The 27,100-nt window shown below is 42.2% G+C and overlaps 1 protein-coding gene and 1 long non-coding RNA gene across 3 annotated transcripts in view; one reads left to right on the plus strand and one right to left on the minus strand.

The window, feature by feature from the left end:
* ADGRD1 (adhesion G protein-coupled receptor D1) overlaps nt 1-27,100 on the plus strand; it is a 137,949-nt gene that overhangs the window by 62,552 nt on the left and 48,297 nt on the right. For both annotated transcript variants that reach the window (XM_064675229.1, XM_064675228.1), the window contains 2 exons: nt 14,205-14,278; nt 16,205-16,328. In XM_064675229.1, the coding sequence (XP_064531299.1) occupies nt 14,205-14,278; nt 16,205-16,328 (198 nt within the window). The remainder of the gene's footprint in view (nt 1-14,204; nt 14,279-16,204; nt 16,329-27,100) is intronic.
* Nucleotides 11,435-27,100, minus strand: part of LOC135424216 (uncharacterized) — a 138,159-nt gene continuing 122,493 nt past the window's right edge. The window contains exon 4 of the long non-coding RNA XR_010435117.1: nt 11,435-19,622. This is a non-coding gene — a long non-coding RNA (uncharacterized LOC135424216). The remainder of the gene's footprint in view (nt 19,623-27,100) is intronic.

Consider the following 27,100-nt stretch of genomic DNA (forward strand, 5'->3'; position numbering starts at 1 on the left):
AGCCCTCAGAAGGGTGACAAACAGCTCCTCAGTGCTTGCATTTCACCAGATGTCTTCACCTGCATTTTATCTTTTTGTCTTCTCATGCGAGTTCTTATGATAGTTCTGTTGCATCCCCTAAATGCCTCTACCAGCAGCAAATGAGAAGCTGCTTGCAGTGGTGCAGACCAAAGGACCTGCACGATTTTGATGCCTGAGCAGCCCCGTCCTTTCTTTGGGAGACTTTAGTGGGAAGGACACTCATGTCTTAACTCAGAAGTCCCTCAGCTTCTCTTCTGTGATGTGCAATTCCTCAGCTCAGAGCAGATGGTTGAAATGTCCTCCAGCAGGGCTGTAAATTCCTCTTTACAGAGAAGTAGACTGTACTTTTGGGAAGAGGATACAGCTGGAACCTGCGGAATAGATTAAGGAGAGGGAAGGGCCGTTGCAAGCAGCAATGGCTTTTCTGTCCTGAACATTCCCTTACACAAGTTGCTCCTCTGAATACAGAAGTTCACATTTGTAAGCACTAGGGCAACCTGGGTAAATCAAAACAAAAAAACCAACCAAGCAAACAAAAAAAACCAAAACAAACAACAACAACAACAACAACAACAAAAAAAAGCACATAAAAAGGAAAATATACCTTTGTAAGGGGCCACACCTTTGTGCTGTAAAGGATTCTGGTGCTGAAAAGCTCTTGAGCTGGCAACAGTTTCTAGTAATGGATTCTGAGGGAGTATGGAGTCTCTGAGGGTGTTAATGAGGAATTTTGCTGGCCCTGTAATGGAGGCAGTTGTCCAAAACTTCTTCAAATCCAAAGAAAGGCTGTAGCTGGCTTAAATGGGTTTGGGATCAAGCCATGGATTTTGTCATGAAGCTCACTTTTTAGGCAGATTCAGCTGGACATACAGACACTTATGTTACACCTCAGTCTCAGCACCTCTAGCTGCCTTAGTGACCAAATTGTTAAAAACTGCTTTTACAGGTAGCAGACACTAAAGGTTAGAAATCCCTGAAACATCCTGGCTCACCTCACACACTGGATGTGGTCCTTTGATTTTGTTGCTCTTCCTACTTTGCTGAGGTTGAATGTAGAGAGAACCCAGAGAGTTTGCCAAGGCAAACAATGAAAAGTAGGAACGAAACTCCAGAAAAAAGTCTGGTTGGATCAACATTTTGCTGGTGGGAAATAAGTAGAAATGAATCACTAGTGTGTAAAAGAGAAATAAGAGGCCTGACTGTGCTACTGCAGGTGCTGAGAAGATTCCCTGAGCTGGTCTTTGCCCTCCACTGGGTGCACTGAGTGCATCTTAAAATGCACCCAGCATGGACTGGGTAGCACCAGAGGTAGCTGACTGTAGTGCAACACAGTTTGAAGAGGCATCAGGAATAATTCTGATAGTAAATCATATTTCAGATGGGATTTTGCTACTGTCGAAAGTTGTTCTTTCTTCCACTGAAACTTGAAATTCTCTCTCTGGTACTCTGGGATGGGTTACAGACTCACTGTATGTGTGGCTGAGTCCAAGAGGAAGAAAGGGATGTGCTTTCTCTTCCATCTTCTCTCTTCTCATTTTTCTGTCTCCTCCCTCAGGCTCTTCTGCTTTTTGATTGTGTGCAGCACGAGGAGACCATAACGGCCACAAACTAGAAGATTGCCTTTAAATTATATTCCTTTTCTTTGTATTGATGCTCAAGGCTGTTTCATTGTAGTGCTTTAAACTTCTGATTTATTAGTGGGCACAGCCTGGGCTGTCCCCCACAGTGATCATAATCCCCACGAGGTAAATTGCAGCCCTGTGGTCCTGGTTTATGAGAGTGCTTGGGATGCTCCCATTAACTGCAGCAAAGCCTTTGGTGTGCAGGGCAGCCCAAGAATCCCAGTGATTGCTCTGATGCCCCTGATAACTTACTGTGCTGCAGAGAATCAAAACACATCTCTGGAGAAAGTTGTTTTGCCTCTCTCTTCTATTCTCCCTGTTCAGAAATACTTGATTTTGAGTCACCACAAAAGTTTGTGAAAGAGCCTCCCATCTCTATAAGAAAATACTTGGCTTTTTTTTTTTTTAATAAACCATCTTTTCCATCTTTCTAAATAAGCAGTGGCTGATATGAGCACGAGGTAGAGATGCACAGCATGTGCCATTTTTGGTTATGAGGATACTAAATGTTCTTAAGCTGTAAGTAATGGTTGGAAGGAATCTCACCATCATCTCTTTATTAGAAAAAATACCCTTATTTTTTAAGCTGCCAGATACTTGATTAGAGTCTTTATAAACTATAAAAAGGAGGTCTTAATTGGAAGTGTTGCCCCATTGGAAACATTCCCGTGAACACTAGCAAGAATGTTTCCAAAAATAGCATGCTTAGCAAAAGACAGAAATCTCCATACCCCATGGCACAAAACACCCTGAAGTAGCAGTCAGATGACACTGAAATAGTTGTTGTAATGTTCTGAGACACTGTGTTCCTAAAAATGGACTGTCTTTCTTTTTAATAACCCTTGACCACAGCAGAACAGGAATATTATGCCTTGTACCCACTGAAGTCACTGGGAGTTTCCCTCCTGGGTTCAGTGGGAATGGAATGGGTGCATCTGAGCCCTGTAAAGCTACTGGCACATAGCAGTTTGCTGAAGGCTTTTGACTGTTGGTTTGTAACTTTTCTGATGTTCTACAGAACTATCCTGGTAAATTAAGTTGTGCACTCAGACATTTCTGTTTACATATGGTTATAGTTTTATTAGATCTAAAAGCATTTCCCCTATTTATGTAATATATTTTTCTTGAGGAAAAAAACCAGCAAGACAAGAAAAGACACCAACTGATTTACAGGGTGCCTGTGTCACAGGAGCTTAAAATCTTCTGTGCCAAGATGCTTGAAAATCCAGGTTACCATGCAGTGACATTTTGCTGATGTGCAAGGAGGAGAGAGGAGAAGAGAGCGGCAGCTTTGCCATGGAAGGGAGAACATCCTTTCTCGTTCTTTGCCCGTTTTGAATCATTGTACTGACTCATTGACAAGTGAGGCTGGAGGTTTTGCAAAGCTCTAACGACCACGGCTGCATTCCTCACACCATTAGCTCAGTTTCCAGAGGGACCCGCTGCTGATTTCAGGAATCTCATGGAAAAACTGAGCTCCAGACAAATAGCTCGAGCTGGGAGCTGAGTAACGGTGGAGGCATTTGAATTTATGGCAGGAGGTGCCTTTATGTGGCACTCCATGACAGGCCTGGCTGAACTGGGCAGCAGCAATCCCTTATCCAGCGGTTTGCTCCCATTCCCGTGTTTTCTGCGGCAGGTTGGGTTTGCTGTGCCCAGCTGCACACGACTCCTCTGGTTGAACATTCCTTTCAGCTTTCAGCTGAGGACAAGCTGGTGTTAGCTGCAAAGTGGCAAAAGACTGAAAGGTTGAATGTGCCCCTGCTTTAAAACCTCCATTCTGGTTATCCTGGAAAAAAAACTCCTCATGATGAAAATTCCAAGCTCCGGCATCTCAGGAGCGCTGCATTTATTGTGCTGCTGAAAACCCAGCCTTGTGTGGTTCCTGCCATTCCAAGGGCTCCTGGCTGGCTGGCAGATGGGTACCATGCATCTCTCCAGCCACAATGCTCACCCAGGCTGCTCCATGAGGAACTGGAGTCCTAGTGCAGCAGCATCATCCTCCCAGAGCCAGGGCCCTGCTTTAAATTCCAGCTGACTATTTTTCTGTCTCTGCTGTATCAGCAACAACATCTCTATCTGTGCTGTGTCTGGAGACACACACAAAGCTCCACTGACTTCCATTTTCCCATCTGAAAAACCAACTCAGTGGCTTAGTCTCATATTGCTCAATTTTGTAGCTGGAGTTAATGGACCAGGCCTAATTCCAGACTGGTTCTCAATTTGTTGGACGTGGCTGATGCACAAATGAAATAGTTCTGGCACCCTGACATTTCCTATGAATGAAAAAATGACACTAAATAGTTGTCTGAATTTCATCCCTATTCATACAACAGATTAAAAGACAACTCATATTTGGCAAATGTGCAGGAATGGGAGAAAAGATTCAAATCGGAGGGAAAAAATATGAATGTTCTCAAGAGAGGATGTTGTTGTTGTTTGTTTTTTTTCCCACAGTGAAAAGGAAAAAGGGGGAAAAAGCAGCAATGGAAACCCACGAGCTTAAATCCTTGAGAGATCTGGACAGGAGAGCATAATATCTTAATGGGGTGTTAAGGTCTAAGCAATAGAGTCTTGCAAGAGAGTGCTTTACATCTCTGCTGCTCATGAGCGTTGCAGGAGAGTTTTTCTATCTCAAGATGAGGATTAACTTTAGACCCAGTCGGGCTGCGTCTGAACAGAGCAGTCCTGCCCCTGCCCTTGTCTCCCTTGCCATGGGTTCTTTGTCTCATTTATCGACTGTACTTCAGACAGCATCTCTAGGTTATTGATGTGATAGAAAACTTGCATTTTTGTGGGGTTAGTTGCCTTGTTTTCAGATCATTGTCGCTCCGTGGCTGGCTGTTTGCTGGAACTGGAGCAAGTGGAGCAGTAGCCACGTGTCTCCCCACCCAGAGTTTGGGGAATGGGGTCAGGGGAAGAAAGCCCCCCCAGTTCACAGTATTAAAAGAGGTATTCAGCTGATCCACGGCTCTTACTGGGAAATGCCACAGCTTTCTGGTCTACACTGGTCTCTGCAGCCTTTAGCTGGGTTCCCACTGTGCAAAATATAGGATACAGGTGTCATGTTTTACTGTGAGACATGACAGAGTAAACAGGTGGGATAATGAATGTGAAACTAAACACAGAGATGGGGAAAAAACCTGTGAAATGTTGGGAAAAGAGAATTAGGGAATAAAACCAAACGTCCTGAATCCGAGTGATTTTCTGATCACACAGAACAAACATTCCCTTATCTCGCCTAGTGGGCCTGAATATCTTGGCCTTAAGCAGGCATAAGTTTTTTGTCATATTTTCCAGTCTGGTTACAGCATTTTATCGTAGAAGGACTGTGCGCTGTGTCTTTGTCATGAGCTGGGGCATCACAACTGGAATGTTTATTGTACTCTGTCATTATTTGTACTCCATCGCTTCCATTGACTGCCTGTCCCAGCCGCTCCCCGGAGATTAGCAGAGCCAGGGGAAGGATAAACGACGATTAGCAGCTAGTCAAGGGCTGTAAGAGCTGAAAGGGTCAATAGAAAACAAAGGCTGCCACATATAATTCACGAAGAACGCGAGGCACTGCCTTTCAGAGGCAACATTCGCATAGCCACGGTTTTAATGAGAATGGAAAAGGCTACCATATAAATCCAGTCCTAGAAAAAAAATATTAGCAGCTAACGCACTGAGTGGTAAATATTTTTACCATTAAGCCTGGTACTCTGTTTCTGACGTGAACTATTAAAACTCCTCCTAAAGCTTTCATTAAATCATGTCTTCAAAACTCCCTTTAAAGCGTGGTCCTTTGTTTGGAAAGAAATGTGAGCAAAGATGCCTCTACAAATGGGAGAGGAAGAACCAACTGAATATCTTACAAAATCCCTGCAGGGGATTGCAGTCTTTATAAAAAAGAGAAACTTTCTATTCCCAATTATTCCATAAATAGTCCATCATTCCTGTTATTATCATGCAGAGTAAATGAAATTTAATGTTTCACTACTCCAGGCTGTCAAAGCTTGAGCTCTTCAAGATGAAGGGCACAGGTTTTGTTTGGTCTTTGTGTGGGAAAATTAGGACATCTTTGTGATTGTAGTTTTTTTTATCTACTTAGAAAAGGTAATACATATTGATTCTTCGCTTGGAAACCTATCTTGGGATAACTACTGTGTGTGAAAAATTGCCTAAATAGTCTCTAAAGGCTTTCCCATAATAAATGTGAGTGAACATTGATAGATTCTTCTTATAACGATGACTTTCACTCTTGCAGGACTCAGAGATGTTTGCTAACTCAGATTTCGTTTCTGATTTGGCAAAGAAGGATGTAAAACCGAAACCAAAACGGACCAGTGAGACTTGCCACTGCTGTTGGGTTTTCCAGCTTCGTGTTGCTTTTGAATTCAGTGCAGCTTCTTGCTGTTGCTGAAGCTTGTTATTTGTAGGTACTGAACCTCTGTTTTATGGGGTTTCAGTTCCACCTGAGCTTTGTGAAATCTAGTTATCAAAAATCCAGGCATGTCTTATTTGGGGTATGGGTGTCTGGGCTGTGGAAACTGGAGCAAATGCTGCCAGGCCCTGCCTGCCCATCCTGCTGCCCTCCGAGGTGCCACGGGGGCACAGGGCCCAACTCCTGCCCAGCTGGTGCTGTCCCAATTTCTTGTTTCTGATTTAAATTCTCTCTGCCCCCATAACATGGAGGTTGTGAATGACAAGTGCAGTTCAAGTGCTAAATCTGAGCATCTTGAATGGCTCTTGTCTGATGCAAATGTTTCTCTTCTTAAAAAAAAAAAAAAAAAAAAAAAAAAAAAAAAAAAAAAGGCCATCGGGAGGAAAAGTCCAAGCACTGTTTTGGAAACCAGGAATTGTGGGAATATTACCTCACAGGAAAAGTATTCCTAAAACTGATCCTACTCTGTGCATCCCTTTAAGGGATTATGCTTTGTGCCTGCCTTCTGGTCCCTGTCACAGCTCTTGTCATTACCCAGACAATGTTTCCTGTTAAAGAGCTCTGTGTTGGGCCTGGATAGTTGTATGGCAAAGGGAAATATTTCTGCCTGTGTCAAAATACTACAGGTGAATGGGGGGAAAAAAGATTTATTTGCCTCTTTCATTGTGGTTCTGTTGGATTAGAAAACGTGCCCATTTTTAAATAGCCTTTTCTACATCAGTCAGAGCAGTTGTTTTCCTTTGGTAATACTTTTGCACGAGTTTAGAGAAACAGAGCAGATTAAGAAAGGGTGTATAGAAGGCACATCTGCTTCTTGTTTTAGAAAAGCAACAAATTTTTAATATAATAATGCAAAGTAGCAGAAAAAGGAAACAAAAAAAACCTTAAGTCATCTATTTCACTAAGCAGTTTTGGAAAGTTATCATTAGCTTGTATCAGCATGACCACAAAATCTATTGTATCAGGCTGCTTGTAAGGAGGGTGGAGAAAAGCTGAAGTGATATTTCATTCATCTCTCCAAAAAGTCCTGTAAGCTTCCAGCAGTGTATGTGAGCAGAATTTCTCAAGGCTGGAGGATGGTTTGCACAGAGAGTTTTATGAGTGGTTGGCTTTACCTGCATTAAAAATAGTGTTTTCAAGGAGCCTTGGAGTGCAGGGGCAGCATAAAGCAAAGTCTTGGACCAGAGGAATGAACACCACAACCAGTTGCATGAATAGCCAGCCTTGGCAAGGAGTATCTTGCAAAATTACCTTGTGGAAAAATGGGTCTAATGCCCACCTTTGGGGTGGTTTGGGATTTTTAGCTTTGTTTTATCTATGCTCCAAGGTTACTTTCAGCCTGACCCATTCAGGGTCCAATTTCTAGAGAGACAATATTAATATTTTCAATTTGTCATTCTTTAGAGCAGAACTGTGCTTTAAGGGACATGAGAAATATTTTCACCTGAGCGTTAAGGCAGCTTTTCATGCAGACCATCAGTTCAATCCTGTGTCTGCTGGTGCTCACATCAGAAAGGCTGCCGTGCTGAGCTCCACTTCTCACTGACTGGCATTTAAATTTTTTAAACATCAAATATTTACTGAAGTAACTTGGTTGCTGCCCAAATTGAATTTCAAAGGTCCTTTTCCTTTTGTTTTTATTTGTGCATGCCTTCCACCCAAGCCAGCTCCATGCATCTCTAATGAAAATGAACCTGCTTCTTTCTGTGGCTATTTTTCAACCTTTCCGTGCTCCCCTTTATTACCATGATTTACAACAATATTGTGAGTGTTATTAATCCAGATTGCAGTCAATGGGAGTTTGGCAGGGCTTTGCACTGCAGAGCTGCATCTTAAGCAGTTCTGGCTTTCAATCTGAAAGGGTTTGGCACACAACTCCCTGGCACTGCCCAGGGTTTGCCAATGCACACAGAACACCCCTCATGCCCACATGCACAGGCCAAAGAGAAGGAAAGAGGGGAGAAATGTAAATGTATATATTGTCCCTTCTCCCCCCCCACTACAGAGGTGTGCCTGAAAGTTTCTCTTCAGTGTTGAGGAAAATTCTGGGGAGATGGGGGGAAGCTTAGAAATTGGATTTTTTGTGGGGGTCAAACCACCACAGTGGGTAAGGTACTTTGGGCTGAGAAACTCTCAAGTAGTCCAGGCCTCAGCACTGAGCAATGATGCTGTGTTAAGTACCTGAGGGATCTTCATGAGTGTAACTTCTGTGTTGGAGGGGGAGTTTTGTAGCTGTAAAATTAAAGATAAGCCACTCGGGAGTTGTGCATGTGTGTTTTAATTATTGAGCTTGTAACTTTAGCTCAAGGGTTGCAGAGTTTCCTTTGCCCAAATTTCCTTAAGCAGGTTGGAAAAAAAATGGCTTTTATGCTGTTTAGCACCCAAAACTAGAGAGAAGAGCTGTTATTCTTAGAACACAGTCCTGACATTGCACCTAGAGTACATTCAGCTTTTCTGGGTGCCACGAAGCTCACCTGTGCTGTAGGCAGTAACTGGAATGGGATCAAAGAGACAAGCTGAAGGAAGATGAGCACCAAGTAACAATTCCAATTTCTGTAGGTCACAAGTGTGTGGCAGATGCACAGAGCTTGACAGCCCACACTGAGACCTGCAAGTGGTCAGATGTTGACTTGGCAGCTGTTGCATGAAACCCCTTGTGCACTGTTGTTAAAAAGGTTGGATCCTTTTTAAATGTCTAGCAGGATGGCATTTTTATTTAAATGGTTGTGGACTTGCTGGTCAAAACATAGCAAGACCTTCTGATGCTGAACACATTCAGAAGTAATAATTTTTTTTTTTGCTACGTGCAAAAGTTAAAAAAGAAAGTATCAAGACCATTTCCTCATCCATTCCCTCCTCCTTTTGTCTCTCTTTGTAAAAATGATATCTAGCAGAGCAGCCAAGATATTTTTCAGTCTGTTGCTCATGGGTCTTTTCATGACTTTTTTTGTTCTCACACTGCCTGCCCAATACAGCAGCTGTTAAATGGAGAACTCTGAGAACTGGGGAAGGCTATGGGTGTAGCATTTGATTAACACTATTTTTGCAGGAAATTGATATGTCAACTATTTTTAGCCTCAGGCAAAGGAACAGCCAAACCCAATCCATATGGTAACCTTCTCTGGTTTCAGATGCCTTTATAACCTCTGATATTTCATTGGGTTTTAAATTTATATTGTTGTATGTCACAGTCTTCCACCCTTTGTGATATCATGCAATTTTTTTTAACTGTATAATTGTCCCATTAAGAAATACATTCAACAAACTTTCCTGTTGGCCCTGGGAGCCTGCAGTGTTTTGTTCATGGCTTCAGTGTGTTGGCACAACTCTTTTCACAACAATGGAACAACTAAAGGTCTGGCTTTCACCCATAACACACTATAATTCCCTATTCAAAAGCTAAATTCCTTTTGCACAATTTGTAAATTTTTTTCATTACACATGCTGGTTACATCTCAGGGTGAATCAGTCAAATGGGCTCTAAATTAAAATAGTTGGCTGATCTAAGCCCAGTCTGTTGCAATGCAGTTTTCTCACAGCTTGGAAGAAAACAGCCAATATAGCCACTATAGAAACAGGTGATTATTCTTTCTGCCTGTCTTTTTCCAGGTAACTGAGTAGATGAATGTAGCCTAAAGTTTTAATCTTCTAGGTAATTAGCAGAAGTAGGTGGAAAGGGAAGTCAATAAAGCGTGTATCCCTGAATAGGTCACGCCAACATCAGGATGTCACTGTGAGGACAGGAAATCCTTAAATTAGAAGCATCATTTTAGTCTCTAATTTAATCCATAAACCAGAGTCAAAAGTGTTTTAGAACAATACACACATGAGAATATTTCAGTGGGGCTGTGAACTTCACAAAAGACACAAGCGTAGGGACAAGAGGCATATTTGTCTTTTCTTGTGCCTTTTCTTGCCACCCTCAAAATAATCCATGGCATTTTTGGAGGTTGAGAAAACAAGGCTTCAAAATCTCTGAATTAGACAAAATTCTGTGTTTTGTAAACAGAGACAAGTGAATTCCAAATTGAACTTAATAGGGCAAATTATGAAGTGCTTTGGACGACGGGAAGTCCAACACCCACCACGTTGGGCTTGGAGCTGCTGAATTTAGATCAGTGACAGATCTGACCCAAAGGTTTGTCCTTCTCCACATTGGAGAATGAAGGTGCACATCCTCCTCTCTTGGTGGCCACCATCATGTAGCTCAAGATTTGCTTTTTACATTCAGGGGAGGAGAGGAGAAACAAGAGCTAATCTCATAAAGGTTCACCCCACCCTCTGCTTGGCTTCTCTTCCTTGGCAAGCCTTCCCAGCAGCAGCTGGCTGCCTGTTTTTCTTCTGCAATTGTGTTCATGACATTTCCTGCAAGTAGGTTTTCCTGAAGGTTTCCAGCAGTCCTTTCAGCTCACATCCCCCTTTTTTTGGCCTCCTCACCCGCTAACCATGGCTTGTTCCTAGTTCCCAGCAAGTGCCTCATCCCCATCACACATCCATGCACATTGGCTGTAAGCTTTCCAGGCACACACTGGATTTCTGGGATTTGCTTGTGAGTGTGACTGATTCACTGAGGGTGAGTGGTGACTGTAAGGGATGCTGAACAGCCGTGATGTAAATAGGCACAGTCATGGAATTGTTAAGGTTGGGAAAGACCTCCAAGGTCATCGAGTGCAACCAGTCCTTCCTCAAGGTCCCTGCTCCATGACACAGACACAGACTTTGCCCTGTTTCTTGGTGCCAAGAGGTTGCTTTTCTCTTTTAATGTAATCTTTTCTTTGAGAAGCTGCATGTGGCCCTCTCCATGCAGAAGGACTGATAAGAAGAATGTAGATGAGGGAGAGCTCGTGCACAGATCCTGGGTTATTTAGTGCTGGTACTTTCCCTCTCCACACTCCTGAATGCTCCATAAACTGTCCTTTCACAGGCTTTTATAAACACTCAAGTGACTTAATCTTTTAGTGTAAAAGCCTACTTGTATTTTAAGCTTTCTGTTATCAATGTCATTAAATCGATATCCTCAGTTCTGCAGGATTCAAGTCACATAAAAGCTGTCACACACAGTTTAACTTGAGAAGTCCAGTATTTAGGCACAGTTAGTTCATTTTTCATAGATTAGAGAGTACTTCGTAGTAGAGCTGCTGAAGATCAGAAGGAGTTTATTCCTCTGTAGCCACTTTCTTATATGTTGGGGTCTTTCTAATCTAATGGCAGTTTTGTTGCAGAACTTCAGTGAAGTTTGAGAGGATGAGCATTTTATGCAGTTATCATAAATGGCACTGGAAAGCCTTGTGAAGGTTGTGTCATGGGTGATAAAACATGGCACATATTCTTTAAGAGAAATGAAAAGGCAGATTAGTATGGACCCTTCTTGTCCATTTTTTAATCTATTCATCTATTTATTTGTAATTATTACTTATCTATTTTTTCCATCCAGGTACACACACAATTCTGGACAGGTCAGAGGCTGTATGGCCTCACTTGGTGCATTTCATTGAATAATGAGTGACATCTGTGTTTAGAGTCGAGATAGAGAAAAACAATAATTTGTCCCTTGCCAGAGATACCTAATTGAGAGTATAACATACATCTGGGATTTATTTGTGTAAAAAGATACGCAACTGCAATATTACATCTTCTTCCAACCTGACCCTGTGGTGCCCTTTCCATTTAGTGCATTAAGAATCCAGATTTATCTAGAGATATCTTACAAATCAGAAATGACAGTTATTGTTCCATCTTAGCTGTTATTACAGCGGATCTTGCCCTCTTTTCTCTTTTTTTTTTTTTTTTTTTTTTTTAGCCACTGTTTGTCATAGAAGTGAAATAATTTGTAATACAGGTTGACTGTAGATTCTTCCAATTGCTTACTTCAGGAAGACTGTTGCCATGATGGACATGACATTATACAGCACAACAGGCAAACAGAGCTCTTGCTGCTGGTGAAACAAAGTGAACTCTGCCAACAAAACTCCAAATTAACTGAAGTTGCAGAAGGCAGTTTTCCAGCCATGGGTTATGGATCATTAACCTTCTGCATTTTCTGAACTAGTGCTCTTCAAGATTGCTCTGAGCAGCGAGAGGTGGGATTGATGAAGGAAGCAATTTCTGTAAGACATTCTATTTTATGGGTAGTTTGTGACGTGGAAGGTGTGCAGGACCTGCCGTTGTTAAAGGTGAGGCTGTGGCAGGGCACTTTCTGAAAGGAACCAGAAGGTTAGGATTGATGGATCTAGCAGGGAACATACCAGTTCAGACCTGGTGCCTTGTACAAGGCCTTCTCTGGGCAGCCAGTATTGGGGAAGGTCTTTCCTGGAATCATGGAATCATCAAGGTTGGAAGAGACCTTTAAGATCATCCAGTCCAACCATCAACCCAGCACCAGCCCTGTAACCACCAAACCACATCACTCAGTGCCAGATCCAGATGCCTCTTAAACGCCTCCAGGCCTGGTGACTCCACCACCTCCCTGGGCAATCTATTCCAGTCCCTGACCACCCTTTCACAGATGAGGAAGGAATCCTCTGTTATTACCATCAATTAACATCATACACTTGGCTTTGCCACACCTCCCTCACCACAGCTGGAACGAAAGCGGTGTGAGCAGATTGGGGGTTATATCAGTGAGGTATTTCCTGACGATGAGGGTTGTGAATCTGCCCCATTATCCCTTCCCAGTGTGAGAGTATGGGGTTTCAGTGTTTGCCTGGTGGGAAAGGGCTGCAGGGTGCCACCAGAACCTAAGGGGAAGGTAGAGACCCTCAGCAGGTGAGTGACAGCCCTTCCCCTCCACAAAGCACCTGACCTGCAACCTCAGCTGTTTCCCTGACAAGGGCTTGGGGAAAACAGGGTGAGGCAAGGAACTGGAAGTTTTGTCCAGGGATGTGTTCAAGCAGATAGGAGAATTCCATTTATGTTCCCCAGAGACATGAGTTAAGAAGAAGTAAATGTCCTTATCTACAGCACAGCTACTTGAGGTGTGTGGAAATCCAGTGTGAACGTGTGGGTGCCCTGGGCTGTGCAGAAATGCTTTATCATCACTGGTGAGGAGGGAACTGTGCTGCCTTGTGCCTGACCCTCCTTGTTGGACTTGGGGGAGAGGAGAAGGAAAATTGCACGAGGAACTCCCTGTACTTGGTTGAGTGTCAGCACAACGAGGTGGTGGGGTTTTCTCCCTTCTTTCTCCAAAACATAACTTGGTTATCTGTCTCCAAAGCCATACTTGGTTATCTTTCAGCTTGACAGCAGGATTGTGTTGCAATAATCCCAGAGCTGTTAATTCACCAGTGATTTGTTTCTGTTGAAGACTCTTGTAATTAAAAAAATTGCCATAAGGTAGGGTCCACACAATGTGGACTTTGGGGATTTATGTATTAGAAAGGGTTGAGCAAATCCCGGAAATCCTCTAGTTTGCATATTTTGTCTGTAACAAAACTATTACTTCGGTCCAATATAATTTGAATTATTTTGTCATCAAGCTGGTGTAACAGAGTGGAGAATGGGCTCTCAAAGCTTCTTGAATATAGGAGATTGAGTTAGTTGCTAAATCTGTTTACAGAAGATAGAAATTATGTCATTATAATGCTGAGGTGTGTTAAAATAAAATCTTGAATTATGGCACTTCTCTTTCAGTTTGATTGTATGTTTTAAAATAATTGCTATTGTGGAAAGAAAATGTCTGTGAGTTGGTCATTGTAATGCATATATTTCAATGTTATTAATCCTAAAATGTGACATTTTTATTACCCGGTGAGAACAAACTATGAACAAAACCCAAAGAAGCCAAATACATGCCAAAGAATAATGCCCCAATCCTCCAAAAATTAACACATGTATTTGTGTTTATACACAATAAATAATCCTGGTTTGCTATTTACTTAAATGGGACAGAGATTTCTCACTCAAAGTGGCGTGAGATTAATCCCAGTGTGTAAAATTAAGACTGAATACCAGCCTTTGCGTGTTTGGAGCCTGTGTTAAAGCTAGGAGGACTGAACAATTTCGCTGTCAGTCGTGGTGTGTTAATCTAGAATAAGCCTCTTGAAATTATTATAGCATTGAGAATTTAAAGGAATTGAATAGCAGAATTTAATCCTTTTTAAACATTCCCTCAGGGTTTGTGTTTTTTTTTCTTGCAGACACCCAGACAATACAGCCAAGCACTAAATAAGAGTAACAGAGTTCATCTTTACTGTGCATTTCTGGACTATAGGTATGTTACATAATTTCAAATCCTTTAACTAGCTTTAATTAAATTACACTTGGTTTGTGATGCTGTGTATTACCCACATCCTTCTTGTTTCCCTCCATTCATGGGAACAGTTAAAGAAATGGAACCACTGGTTTAGACAAAATGCAGTCTGATAGTGGCTTCTTACCATAAATAGGAGACTTGTTACTCACAGACCCTGGATCAGGTGGGTAACTGGGAGACTCAAAAGATTTTGTGATCAAAACTGCAGAGTGATACAAATCATGCTTATCTTGGTTTATGGGTATGTCCACTTGGGCAGATGCTTGGATGTTTTACGATGGCAAACCTCCAGCACAGCCATTGTTTTCACTGGACCTGTGCCTGTGTCACAACACCATGTGAGATCAGTATTTCAGAGCTGTGAATTTTGGCCAATGCACGGAATGGATAAATATTACATCCCTGAATGCAAATTGAAATTAAAGGGAAACAAATATCGCCTCAAATTTCAGTTGGAAAATAAGGGCTGTGGAAAAGAACTAGCTTTTTCTTTTTCTATTTTTTTTTTTTAGCTCTGAATACATTTCATCTGGTTTTGATTTTGAAACATGCTGCTCTTACTGAATTAATTGAGAATTAATACAAATACTGAATTTTGAATTTGATGGGGATTAACAGTTTTTGAGCCATAACGGTATAAGCCTAATTTATGTAGCAACAGCCCATGATGCTGTGATCCCTCCTACCAGCTTGCACTTGGGAAGGTCACTGTAATTGTTTTATTGAAGTTTTGTTTCAAATGTGCTGAACTGTCCCAGCTGTTGGCAGTTACCCGTTGTTATGGTTACTCACAAATTACAATAAATTAGAAACAGATTTTACTGCAGCAAATTAATATGGTTGTGGCATTGTTCCTGTGCTGCTCCCCACTGGGGCTTGGGCCCTTGAGGCTTTGCCTCGGGGTAGAAACTTAAATATGAAATCTGTCCTTCCAAATGAGTTTCATTTGTGTCAAGATGGTCTTATTCCCTAGTGCGTGGTAGTTAAAGAATAAGAAATTAGTTTCTGACCTACAACAGACTCTCTTTGAGAACTCAAGGAGGTCTCGAAGGACAGAAGTGTGAGGTAATATCAATCTTTAAAATAAGTACTGAGACAATGCAGATCACTCAGTGTAGCTGCAAGACCCAGAATAATATCAAAAGTAATAAATAGCGAAGATCAGGCAGTTTGGGTGGGTGACCTCTGGTGCCTGAGCCCACAGAGCACCCACAGACCTGTGTCTGTGGCTTTTCTGTCCCCACCCCACTTCAGGAGTGTGATAGCACAGGGAATTCTGGTTTTCCCTGGCTCCAAGAAAAGGCAGACTTGTGAGCATCTCCCAGACCTGGGCCCAGGTCCCACAGCCTGCCCAGCCACACCCTCAGTGGAGCAGGAGCTGCTGTTGCTGCCCCTGAGGGTGATGTGACAAAACCCAGTTGATGGGTCACTGGAAATCGTGCTCAATCAGCCTGAGTTCCTTCTTGTGACAGGATGAGTGGGACAGGGGCAGGCAGCAGATAAGACACACTGACTTTTTTGGGGTTTGCAAGATTATTGATTTGTCTGATACTACAGAATACAGAAATCTGGGTCAGGGTGAAATACCATAAATAAGATGCACAATATCAAGAAAAAATGTAATTATCATAAATTGACTATAAAACTGGGAAGAAATCTCTAGAAACATTAATGTAGAGGACTCAACTGCACCTTGTCCAGGTCAATATTTTCCTTAACTCTTTCCATGATGGAATTGAGAAGATACTAGCAGTGTTTGTGGATGCTCCAGCCTGAGATGGCACTCCAAATTTTTATCTCCTATATAGTACAATGCATGTCAAATTAACCTGCATAGGATGCATTTTGCTAAGAGCCTGTTTCCATTTTTTGTGTGCTTTGCAGCAATGGAACTGGAGTTTGGTCTAATGAAGGTTGTGTGCGTGAGAGTGGGGACCTCAACTACTCGGTGTGTCTCTGTAACCACCTCACTAACTTCGCCATTCTGATGCAAGTGGTGCCTCTGAAGGTGAGATTAAGCAAAGGAATAAATCTATCTGTTAAAAATGAAGCATTAAGACTTCAGTTTCCTCCTCATGCCTCATCAGTTAGGTGACTAGGACTGGGCTCATTTATGCCCAACTCAGATTTATTCCACATCTTGCTATCTGGTGGGATGTTTTAATACTTCTTGACTATATTTATGTTTTAAAACTTTTGGGAACTGAAATGAAACATACCTGTGGTATGAAGGTCAGAATTCTCTTTACCTTATTCTCAGTGTTTGGGCATGATTTCTTAAAGTTCTAGGCAGGAAAAGCACTAGAGGACATTGTACAGGTGACCTTGGCTTTTATGATTCGTTTTCAAGACAGAGACAGCTGAGATGTGGCTGTTTAGGGTTTTGGTAACTAGATTTGTGGAATATGAACATCTGAGCTCAAACTCCGTGTGAAGTGAGCTCTGCTGCCAGCTGGCCCCTGCTCTCATCTCTGCCAGCTTTCCAAGTGTCTCCCCACTGCTGCTTCTTCACCCTGTTGCCAAGCAGGGGCTTGTGTAGAAGGAGCATGAGAAGCAAACCAGTGCTTTAGAGTTGAGGGTGAACCCCTTATGTATAGTGTTCTCTATGTTCAGTTCCGTTGTCCAAAGAGTTGGCAAGGAAGCATCTCTTCATGTGGAACATGACTCTTTCTCTCTTTACCCAGGACCTTTGCTTGCTATTCACACTAGTCACTGGTTTCAGATGAAACTTTGATGGCAAAGACATTGCTTTGTACACTAGACATGGTCTTCTCTTCATGGTACAGAGATGGAGCAGAGTGCCTGCTCCTGACAGGTGAAGTGCTGCTCCTGCTGAAGGACTCCCTCTCCAAAACTCAGCAGCAGGCAAGGTCAGCCCCATCCTGGATCTTAGCAATCAGACAGCCAGCACTGCCATGAGCACGAGAAATGTTCTCACCACTGTTTTTAGGTGTGCTTCTGCCAGGGAGGATCCAGTGGAGACAGTGATGAAGCTCTGCTCCGAGCAACCCTCAGTTAATAAATGATGAACGTGTAATATAAATAATTTACCAACCGCACATTTAAAGGAGCGTATACAAATTGTCTGTCAAATTTATACTCTCTGGCACATTCTCAGTTTTCTGCAGACACCATCCCAATAATATAAATTAACAGGCTGAAGAGCTTCAGGAGGACTCCTCCTGCCCTGTGTGCTGCTAACAAGGGTTGTGTCCTCTGTGGTGCAGCTGGAGGGGTTTTGTCAGTTCTGTTGCCACGGGCCCATTGATTATATGGCCTTGTCTCAGGCTCTGCTTAACTGATGGGTTTGCTCTCCTTTTAGTCAGCAGCTTTGCCAAAAAAACACCTGCTGCAGGATGGGCAGTGTGGGCTGGTGAGGGCAGCACAGGTTCCTGCAGATGCAGGGGTCAGCTTGCAGTGCAAGGGGACTCTGAGCAGGGTTACACCTCTGAGCAGCACCAAAGTCCTTCCAAGGACTGGCTCATCCCAGATTAGAAGCTGGGAGTTGGCTTCTTCGGGTCATCTGGGATTTATCTAACTGTTATTATCTTTATTACTTGCAAAGCACCTAATGACTCCAGCTGCTTTCCAAGTATAATTTTCTAGGAGCTCTTCATTCTGATAATAAAATGCAGCTTTGACTGAAGACCTCCAACCTTGTGAGACAAAAGTATCCTGAGACAAATGCACTGTTATTAACCTTTTTAAACAGCAGCATACAGGGAATTAGCCAGGATTGAACAGGAACAGCCACCAATAAAAGGCCACTGCAAGAGTAGTTGACTTTTTGCTGGGGAATAGTTCTGAAGGTCCAGCTTTCAAATAAACAGATTTAAAATTGTGGTGATTAATGGGACTCTGCAATAAGTTTTAGTATTGTGCAATATTAGTAGTTGGAGAACAAAGAGATTTCATATCAAAGCCTTTGGAATTGAGTTTTCTTTAAGAGGTCTGAAACATGTAAGTAGGAAAGGCTGGATGTGAATGAACCTTCAAGTTTCTCACAGTCCTTTAATGGTTCTATTTTCAATATTTCCTCTCTCCTTACATTTTTGGTCTAATGCATTTCCATCCACCCGAATTTGTGTGGAATGTTTTTGCATTGTTTTTCCCTCCTTTTACGATGAAAGGAAAAATCTCATCCCAAATCTTTGTCCAGGACATACCCTTTAAATTGACCATTTATGTTTACCTTGTGGTATTAATATTTTAACTAGTGAAAAAAAGTGTTACCTTCATTGTGTAATTGGCATGAAGCTGAGAGTCACACAAAGACAGGCTTCCTGGCTTTTGAGCTGTACAAGAAGAACTGTGCTCAATTACAAATTCCTGAAACATTCCCTAAGTATTTGCCTCAAATGTCTGAGCATTAGAGCCCACTGAATGAACCACACAACTGGAAACTCCTTTCAGGTGTCCTTGGAACCCTCTTAAGTAAATGTTACAATGCTGTGGATTTTAAGCACCTATTCATGTTATTCACCATGTTCTGAAATTCATGAGCCAAGGTCCAAAGGGCCCATTTGAATCACCCGTTGGAATATTAGATTGTCAATGCTCTAAGAAATTGTTGCAATGATGTTATATTTGATCTTGAACTTGTGTGTGTTTTATTTTTTTATAGTAAATGAAGTGCACAGATAATATGAGACAAGTAAAAGAGAGGGTAGGAGTATGCAAATGTCCACATTTGAACAGTTCTGTTTATACAGCTATTATATATCTGTGGCCATATAAATAGAAATGAATGAAAATTTTCCATATGAACACTATTTTTGACAGAATGTTTCATTTTCTTCTTGCAGAAAAGGGCCTGTTTTTCATAAAAATTTAAATAAGTTGTTGGAAATGCATTGCCTGAAAACTGCAGCGTTTTTCATCAAATGCTATATTTTGGTACAAAAAAAGTTAATTCATTTTTCATGGGAATTCTTTGAGTGTTTTAGACTTCCATTCTCCTATGGAAAGTATAATTTCCCTTTCTTTCCATCATGCTGATAAATGCAGCTCTCAGGGGAGCAGCAAGAGTCAGACATCCTCTCCAAGGGCACCAGAATGGCCTTTAATGCAGCAGTAAAACCAGGTATAAATAGTTCTACCACTCCTCGTAGAAAGGCAAGCAGCTGCACAGAAAACAATTAACAAAATTAAAAAGGGGAATATTGACAGTTGTAAAGGGTTGTGATACAGATCAGCACACAGAGCTGGGAGAGCACTGTTGGTGTGGAAATCCATGAACTCTTGAGACCAGCTCAGTGTGATAAGTGTTCTCTCTCAGCTCCTTTTCATATTGATTTTCTTTCTGCTCAGGAAAAAAAAAAGAAAAAAAAAAAAAAAAAGGCATAATCATTCCATTAATGAGGCATTGCAGTTATTTAGAGTTTGCTGTTCCCACCCGGAGAGCACGGCATCCTCAGGGAGTGCAGGCAAAGCCAAGGTGTCTCTAAGCAACAAACACCAACAATAAGTGACCTTCCTCAGAAGTGCCTGCTCTGCCCCAGGAATGGGTGTGGTGAGCATTTCTAATGACCACAGAGCTGAGCTGGTACAAGAACTGTTTGTCGAGGATGGTGACTCTTTCTTCCGAGCTGTGTTAAACTCCAGCAAGAATCTCCTTGCTTGACTCCTTCTCTTTGTTCCTTCACATAGTCAAAGCTGCCTTTTCCCACTTACAGAACCACAGCATGATCCTGACCTGCTCACCCTCCCCCAGTGCCTCCCTTCCTGCTCCTTTTCCCACCTGCACCAATATCCAGCAGATCACTCTACATATTTACACATTTTGTGCATCTCTGGTGCACATAAATCCCTTGCTATATTCCCAATATTTTTTATCATTGCAAGTTTACTGTAAGATACAGAACTGTGATAGTGATATATGCACCTAGCTTGGGGAGGAATTAAATTATCTCACATGGATTTCAGTTTGTTTCAGTGAGACACTCATAGGAAGAAAACTGTAGGATATCCTGCATCTGATGGTGCTTTCTCTTGAGTGCTTAAAATTCTGTGAACTGAGGGATGCTGGATTGTTAGATGCTTATGGCACAGACTGTCAGGTGGGTCTAATTTCCAGGGAGCATAGAAGTGCAAGAAGGTTCTTAGCAACAAGCTCTGAGTTCTTGATTTTTCTTCTTGATCTTGGCTCAAAACGGGTGAGATTAATTCAGTCACTGTTCTACTGTATGCCAGCTGGAAGTAATCTCCAGAGGCTGAAATCTGCTGAGATGAAAAGGTGTTTTTATTCCAATATTCAGAGAAAGAAATTGAAAGAGAGCGGTCACAAAGAAAAAAAATTTAAATTCTGGAATTTTAACTTAAATGTGACAAAATGAACCTTCACTCTCATATCTGTGGGCTGTACACCAGGATGTGAAGAAGAAGGACTTTAAATGCTGTGAATTAGTTAAAACTGAGCTCGGATCACAAATGTAGTTGAACACCACTCCAGATTTTATATTCATTTCAGCAAGAACTTGAAAGCACTGGAGTCGTGGTGACTGTGAAAGAAGGGCATGAACAATGCTGCTGATGAGCTCGGGGTATATGTGTGAGGTTTAGCTGCTTTCAGGGATGCAGGGGATTAGCAGTTGTAACAAGTTTATTTCGGGAATGAAATAACCATCTTGGAAAAACTTACAACCATGTGGTGCTCAGATGTCAGCCTGGCACTGACCTGTTAGCCTGCTGATGAATTGGCCCCCATGGAATGCTGGAATTATTTGTGTTTTATCACTCTGCTGTTATGTCTGTATCACGCCTGGCCCGAATTCTTGCTCGCTGAGATTCATTTGTCTTGTTGGTTTTCACTTGAGGAATTATAGCATTTATTTTGAATTTTGGAGATTAATGGTCATGAGCTGGTTTAACCAAACAAATAAGTTAATTGAAGGTAAAATGTGACCAAAGATGAGTGGAATGTTCCTGAAGGGACATGTTCAGCCCTTGATTGCTTTCGTGGAGTTGCATGGATGTAATTAAGGTCAGCACACAATCAGTACTTGGAAGCTTGGTTGAGAACTCTTTTCACTACTGTGATCAAGTCAGTAAGATGGAGAATTATTCAACTGCATCTTCCCAACAATAAATGTCAGTGGGAGGTTCAGAGCAGGTGTGATATTGGCTGATCTGTGCACCCTCCTCTGGGAAACTCATTGCTCTGATCAAGCTTCTCTTTCTGACAAGGGAACCTGAGGGAGGGTGAAGTCCCTCACAGCAAACCATTGCTTAGGCTGCACTATTGGGGCTTCTGTTCTTCTCTTTCCTTGACCCACAGACCAGTGTTCCAGTTTTTCCTTCAGCTGGTGCAGCCAGAACAGACCTTTGCTGCCAGCACCCTGCAGTGCTGTGCTTAGGGAGACACTGATGCACTAATACAGCTGTGGCAGGAAAAATAAATAATCCCTTTAGCTGGCTGTGTGTTTACACTGGTTTATGTTTGCTCCTTCTGGAGGAAGCCCAAGCAGAAGGCACCCAGGGTGGTGTGCTCCCTGTGGTGGTTTTCTTGTGGCACTGTGGTACAAGAATCTTCTGCTGTGCCCGAACCTGGAGAAGAGCAGCAGAGGGTGGGAGACGAGGTCCCCCCAAGTGACAGAGAGCCTGGGGAGATCTCAACCTGCAACACCTCTCCCTGCACCCAGCACCCCCTGGAACTTCTGGCTGGAGGGGAAAAGGCTGCTGGAGAGGTCCCATTCCTGGGGCAGGAGGGACAGTTGACACGGGGAGGTGAGGCACGAGCAACACTCCTCTTGGCCCAGACAGACAGAGGGATGGCTCAGGGTGCTTCCTGGACAGCAGGAATCAAACCCAACTCGGAGTAAGGCACATCTCAAAAGCACTTCAAAGAAAATTCAGATGCTACTATTTCATTTTGGGCAGCTTTACTTCCCCTCATCACTCAGTGGGGCCCTGTGCTCCTGCCAAAGAACATGCCAGCCATCTGGCAGTTTTTATTTTTCTAGTGATCCAACAACTCCAAGGCATGCCAGGCTATTTGTACCATCTGCCACATAAATGTCAGTTCAGCAAAAGGATGGTGGACACCTGGGGACCCAGAGTTCAAAAATCCTTCTAAAGGGGAATCATTGCCTCCCACAGAAAATAGAGCTCGAAGCTTGGGTCCACTTCCCCCAAGGGACCAATGCAAGACACAACTGAAATATTTATTACTCCCAGACCATTCTCTTAAATTGTCCTTTTCCCTTGTTTTTTCCCCCTCTTTCTGTCTTTTCCAACTGCGAGAGTATAAAAATTACTACTATAAAGTTCACATGTGGATGGACATTTCCAGTGAAGCAATAGTGTCATACGATCTGTGGTAGAAATTGTTTGGGGTTTTGAACACATTTTCTGCATTTCTAAAACTAGAAATGACTTTGGGTTTTGTCCTGCTCATAATTCAGAAGAGAGGATCAATCAGTACAGTACAAGCCCCTCACCAACAGGCTTGAAAGCAGAGGGGTGTTTATAAAGGGAAAAATGTTTAAAAACATCTGATCTTGCAGCTGGAGCTATAGAGACAACCCATCTTCAGGGAGCCCAGGATTTTGAAAAGGCTTGGGGATTTAGCTGTGAGGTTCTATTTACAAAAAGAAAGGCATCCCAAGTTTCTTCTTTGGGGCAATATGTGTGCTTTTATTTTATTTTTCACTGTTATAGCTGAGTTTGACAGTAAGTTTTGATAACGTATGACTGACTGAGAACAAAGTGCATCAATTGCTGTTTATAAAGGAGGCTTTGAAAATGTCTTAATATTGTGAATGCTTTAAAAATATGGGGGATAGGTGTGTAATTTATAACTTTGGAGTGTTGTTTCCTAAATCTAATATTGCAGTTATTAATCAAACATTGCACTCTGGGTGTAATAAAATAGCAGTCTGAAGTGATAACCCTTTTTCTTAAAATTTTCAGCCAGCTACATTCTCTAATAGGACAATGAAATGGAAATAATGTGGCACTCCCTGATTTCTGCTGTTTTGTAATTTTAATGTAATTACTTTTCTCAGCACGCTTTTCATTGCTGGAAACATAAAAAGAATAATGCCTTAGCCCAGTGATTTTTCTTTTGTGCTGCATATTTAAAAATTGGATAGGCATTTTGATTTCTTTGGTCCTTGTTTATTACCATTGACAGTTTGTTTAGCTGAAGAGATCTCTGCAGACAGTTCAGACAGCCCTTACCCATCAGATGAACAAAGACAAATCAGCCTGAGTGTTTATTCTAGTATTGCTTTGTAAACTTTCTTTGCTCTTTCTCACTCTCTCCACTTCCCCCTCCATTTTATTGCAGTGGAAGTTGTCCCCATGGAGGAGCATTTCTCTCTGATGTGTTCACAGTGTGATTGTGCATCATATTTCTTTTGTCCTTACTATATCCATGCTCATCTTTCCTGAAAATTGAGCAATAGTCTTGATTTTTAACTCGGAGCAATTGTTCATTCTTTTGCTGTTCCACTCCTGTGCCAGTACAGCTCCGTTGATTTTGATGGGAGGAAATAGGAGACACCTTCCTTGCCCTTAATCCCACAGAATTACATGTAAAAAGTTGGACTGGTGCTGCAGGATACTAAACCCTTCAAATTCCTTAGAGAATTGTTTGGCAGTTACTGAATTTCACTCAGCAGAGGAGAATAAAAAATGACTTTTTATTTTGGGAAAGCACAAATATTTAAGAGTGTTATAATGGTCAAAAGAACTCCTTTGTTCGAGAAGCACGATAGAATATTCTATTTGAATCAGAATACTTAGCAAAATAACAGAGACTTCCTTTCCATGGTGGAAATGAAAGCACTGAACCACTTGGCAGCCAGTTCTTCTTGCTGACTAAAGGATTTCCCCAAGCATTATAAAAAAGTTATGATACTGCACCTTTATCCATCACTGTTCTCTGTTGAATATTTTTAACTTTAGTCATTCTGTACTCTTGAGTTCAGTCTGTCTCCTGTGTTGGCCTTTTCATGCCCTTTCTCCCCAAAGTGTGGTGTAGGGGTGGTTCAGGGCTGGGTACTTGTTGCTGCTGGGCTGCAGTGCAAAATTCATTTATCCACAGCCCTGAATCCAAATAGACCCTTCTGAGTCAAAGGCAGACATACCTATTTTTGTTGTATTTTACTGGGAGCTGGTTATTTAATTAACCTCAACTGCTCTGAACAGTCTCACACTCAGTCTGGCAGGAGACCATCACTTCTCTGCCTGCAAGACCCTGCAGGAGCCCTGCTGGGTTTGATCCTTCTCGTAGCTCTCTCTGATGGACTTAGTTTTGGCTGCTAATTGGAGAACAGGATGAGCCTGCTCTGGCTGGAACAGAAGGCAGAGAACAGATGTCCAAGTCTCAGGTGTACAGGCAAAAGCAGCTCCTTGGGTGTCACAGGGGATAATCTGCTGTAACTGCAGCGTTTAACATTCCCTGAGAAACACTGCCAGCATTAGGCCTGTAATGAAGGCAGAAAACCCACACTGCTTTTTTTTTGCACTAACAGATATGAAGAACTTGAAAATGCCTGCTTTTCTGATCCCCAAACTTTGTTATAATCTGGTAGGGCTTCGCCACTTGAGTCCTTCCTCCCTGCCACGCTTCCTTCAAGCTTCATTTGAACCAAGAACTTGCTGTGTGAGATCTGTAATGAGCAGATTACCTACTGTTTGATGGCATCTTGCTCAGAACCGCTTCGAAAAATGATGGGGGCTTTTAAAAATACTAATTAATATCTTGGCAGAGACGTTTGGAAAATTCTGTATTTTTTGCGCGACAGTGAAAAGTTTTAAATAAGCAGCACCGGGCTGGGCTGGCTGGAGGAAAACGTGCCTGTAATCCTGAAAAACCCCCTCTGTAGCACTTTACTGCAGATCCCTGGGAGTTGTGGAGTTAATAGAGAATGGGAATTCAAAAGCAATTCTGCTGGAAATGGCTGATAAAGGTGATTGCACCGCAAAGTGTGACTCTCAGAGGCCTTTTTTTCTTCGAGCTCTCAGTGTCTGATACATTGTGACTTGAGAAAAGAAGTTTCTGCATCAAGGTAGACTTCCCTTTCTGTGAATAGTGGTTGTGCAGTGCCATCAGGCATGGCCCCACCAAAATAATTTCTGTGGTGTCAGGGAGTAGATTGAGCCTCCTGAACTCAACACAGATGTTAATTTGGAGAAGCCATAATGTTATGTACCTAACAAAGTGCTTGGCAAGCTGAAGGAAAACAGGGATTCGTATTTTTATTATTACTTAACATATAAATAAAGGCCTCTCTGGACTGAAACTGAATTTCAGCAGCCTTTCTGGAGGCAATTAAAACCATTAGCTCCATCAGCCAAGGCCAGCATTTTAATGTCTCTGAGACACTCAGGCTGCCAAAGTTAATTATTCATCCTTTTCTTAATTGGATTCAGATTGCATTTTAAAGGTGCAGCTTCAATAGCACTGGCTGAACCTTGATTTTTCACCCCTTTCCTCCCCCCAGGAAATGTGTCAGAAGAGGTTGTTCAGCCTTTGCTCAAGAAGGGGCTGAGGGTGGATTTCAGCCCAGGCCAAAGGCTGGTCAGCTCATGGCAGATTTGTCAGTTGGATAAACAGGGTGAAACCCCCCTCCTTGTAATGTCACGGTGGGAATGATCCTGTGAGATGGAAAACTGACCAAAAGGGACATTAAAATATAACTCACTCCTACGCTTGCACTCAGGGCAAAATGCAAATTCATGTCTTACGTTTCTACCAGGGAACAAATAGCTTTGGTTTTATAAAATGTATGCACTATATAAGCATATGCAAAGATATATTCTGGGTTCTCAAAGTAAGTAACACTAAGATACAAATGGGAGGGATGATATAATCCTTAGCTTGCAGGACTTTTTTTTTTTTTTTTGAAGTCTGTAAAACATTTTTTGGTTCAAGAACTCGTCTTTTTCTAGAAGATGATGAATTGCTTTTCAAAAATGAGATTTCTAAAGTAGTTTAGACAGTGAAATTACTGCTTTTAGTGCCTAAATGGCCAAGCTGTAATTTGGTATAGGGAAAAACCCTTTCAGGATCAGCTGTGACAAACCTTGGTTTAAGTGTTTGAACTCAGCCCTTTGTCTGACGTGTTGCTTTTAAAGGTGGACACAGAGGGATGTTTTGCAGTATGTGAAAAAGAAAATTTTAGGTTAGCACTTCCCCAAAACGTCCCTTTCTTTGGAGAAAGCCCAAAGTACACCCTTTGCAAAGCAGAAGAGTTGTGGTCAAGTCACTGAGAGGTGAAGAATGAGCAAAAGGGACAGGGGTGCAAATGTCACCCCAAGCAAGGGCACACTGAGCAGAGGGCCCTGTGTGACCCAGGCAGATGCTCTGAGCTGAGTTGTGTTCCTGGAGCCCATCTACCTTTGTGGTGGGTTGGTGTGCTGGGTTGTTTATACAGTCACTCAGTAACCTGAGATAAACAATTAGATTTTCTGGTCTAGATATAGAGCCTATTGAATAACCTTTCAGCCTGAACTGTCCTTTCCCAGAGATGAAAAGTACCATCCCATTATAATAATATATTTCCATCTCCCCATGCAGCTCTGTTTAAACAGAGGCGTTAGATGTCACCACGAACAGCATCAGAAATGAAAAATATACATTTGGACTCTGAGCTGGTGTCTTTCCAGGATTGTTTCTCAGACCATCGTTTCCAAAATAAAAGTGTTGAGCAATGCACTGACTTTTACAAGGGAGAACAAGGCTGAGACAATAGACTAATCTAATACCACAGATGGGTGGGTCTGCTGAAAGCACCAGCTCTTTGCCCACGCTGTTAGCAACACTTGCAAGGT

The sequence above is a fragment of the Pseudopipra pipra genome, chromosome 18 (genome assembly GCF_036250125.1).
Source record: "Pseudopipra pipra isolate bDixPip1 chromosome 18, bDixPip1.hap1, whole genome shotgun sequence".
In the NCBI taxonomy this organism is placed as follows: Eukaryota; Metazoa; Chordata; class Aves; order Passeriformes; family Pipridae; genus Pseudopipra; species Pseudopipra pipra.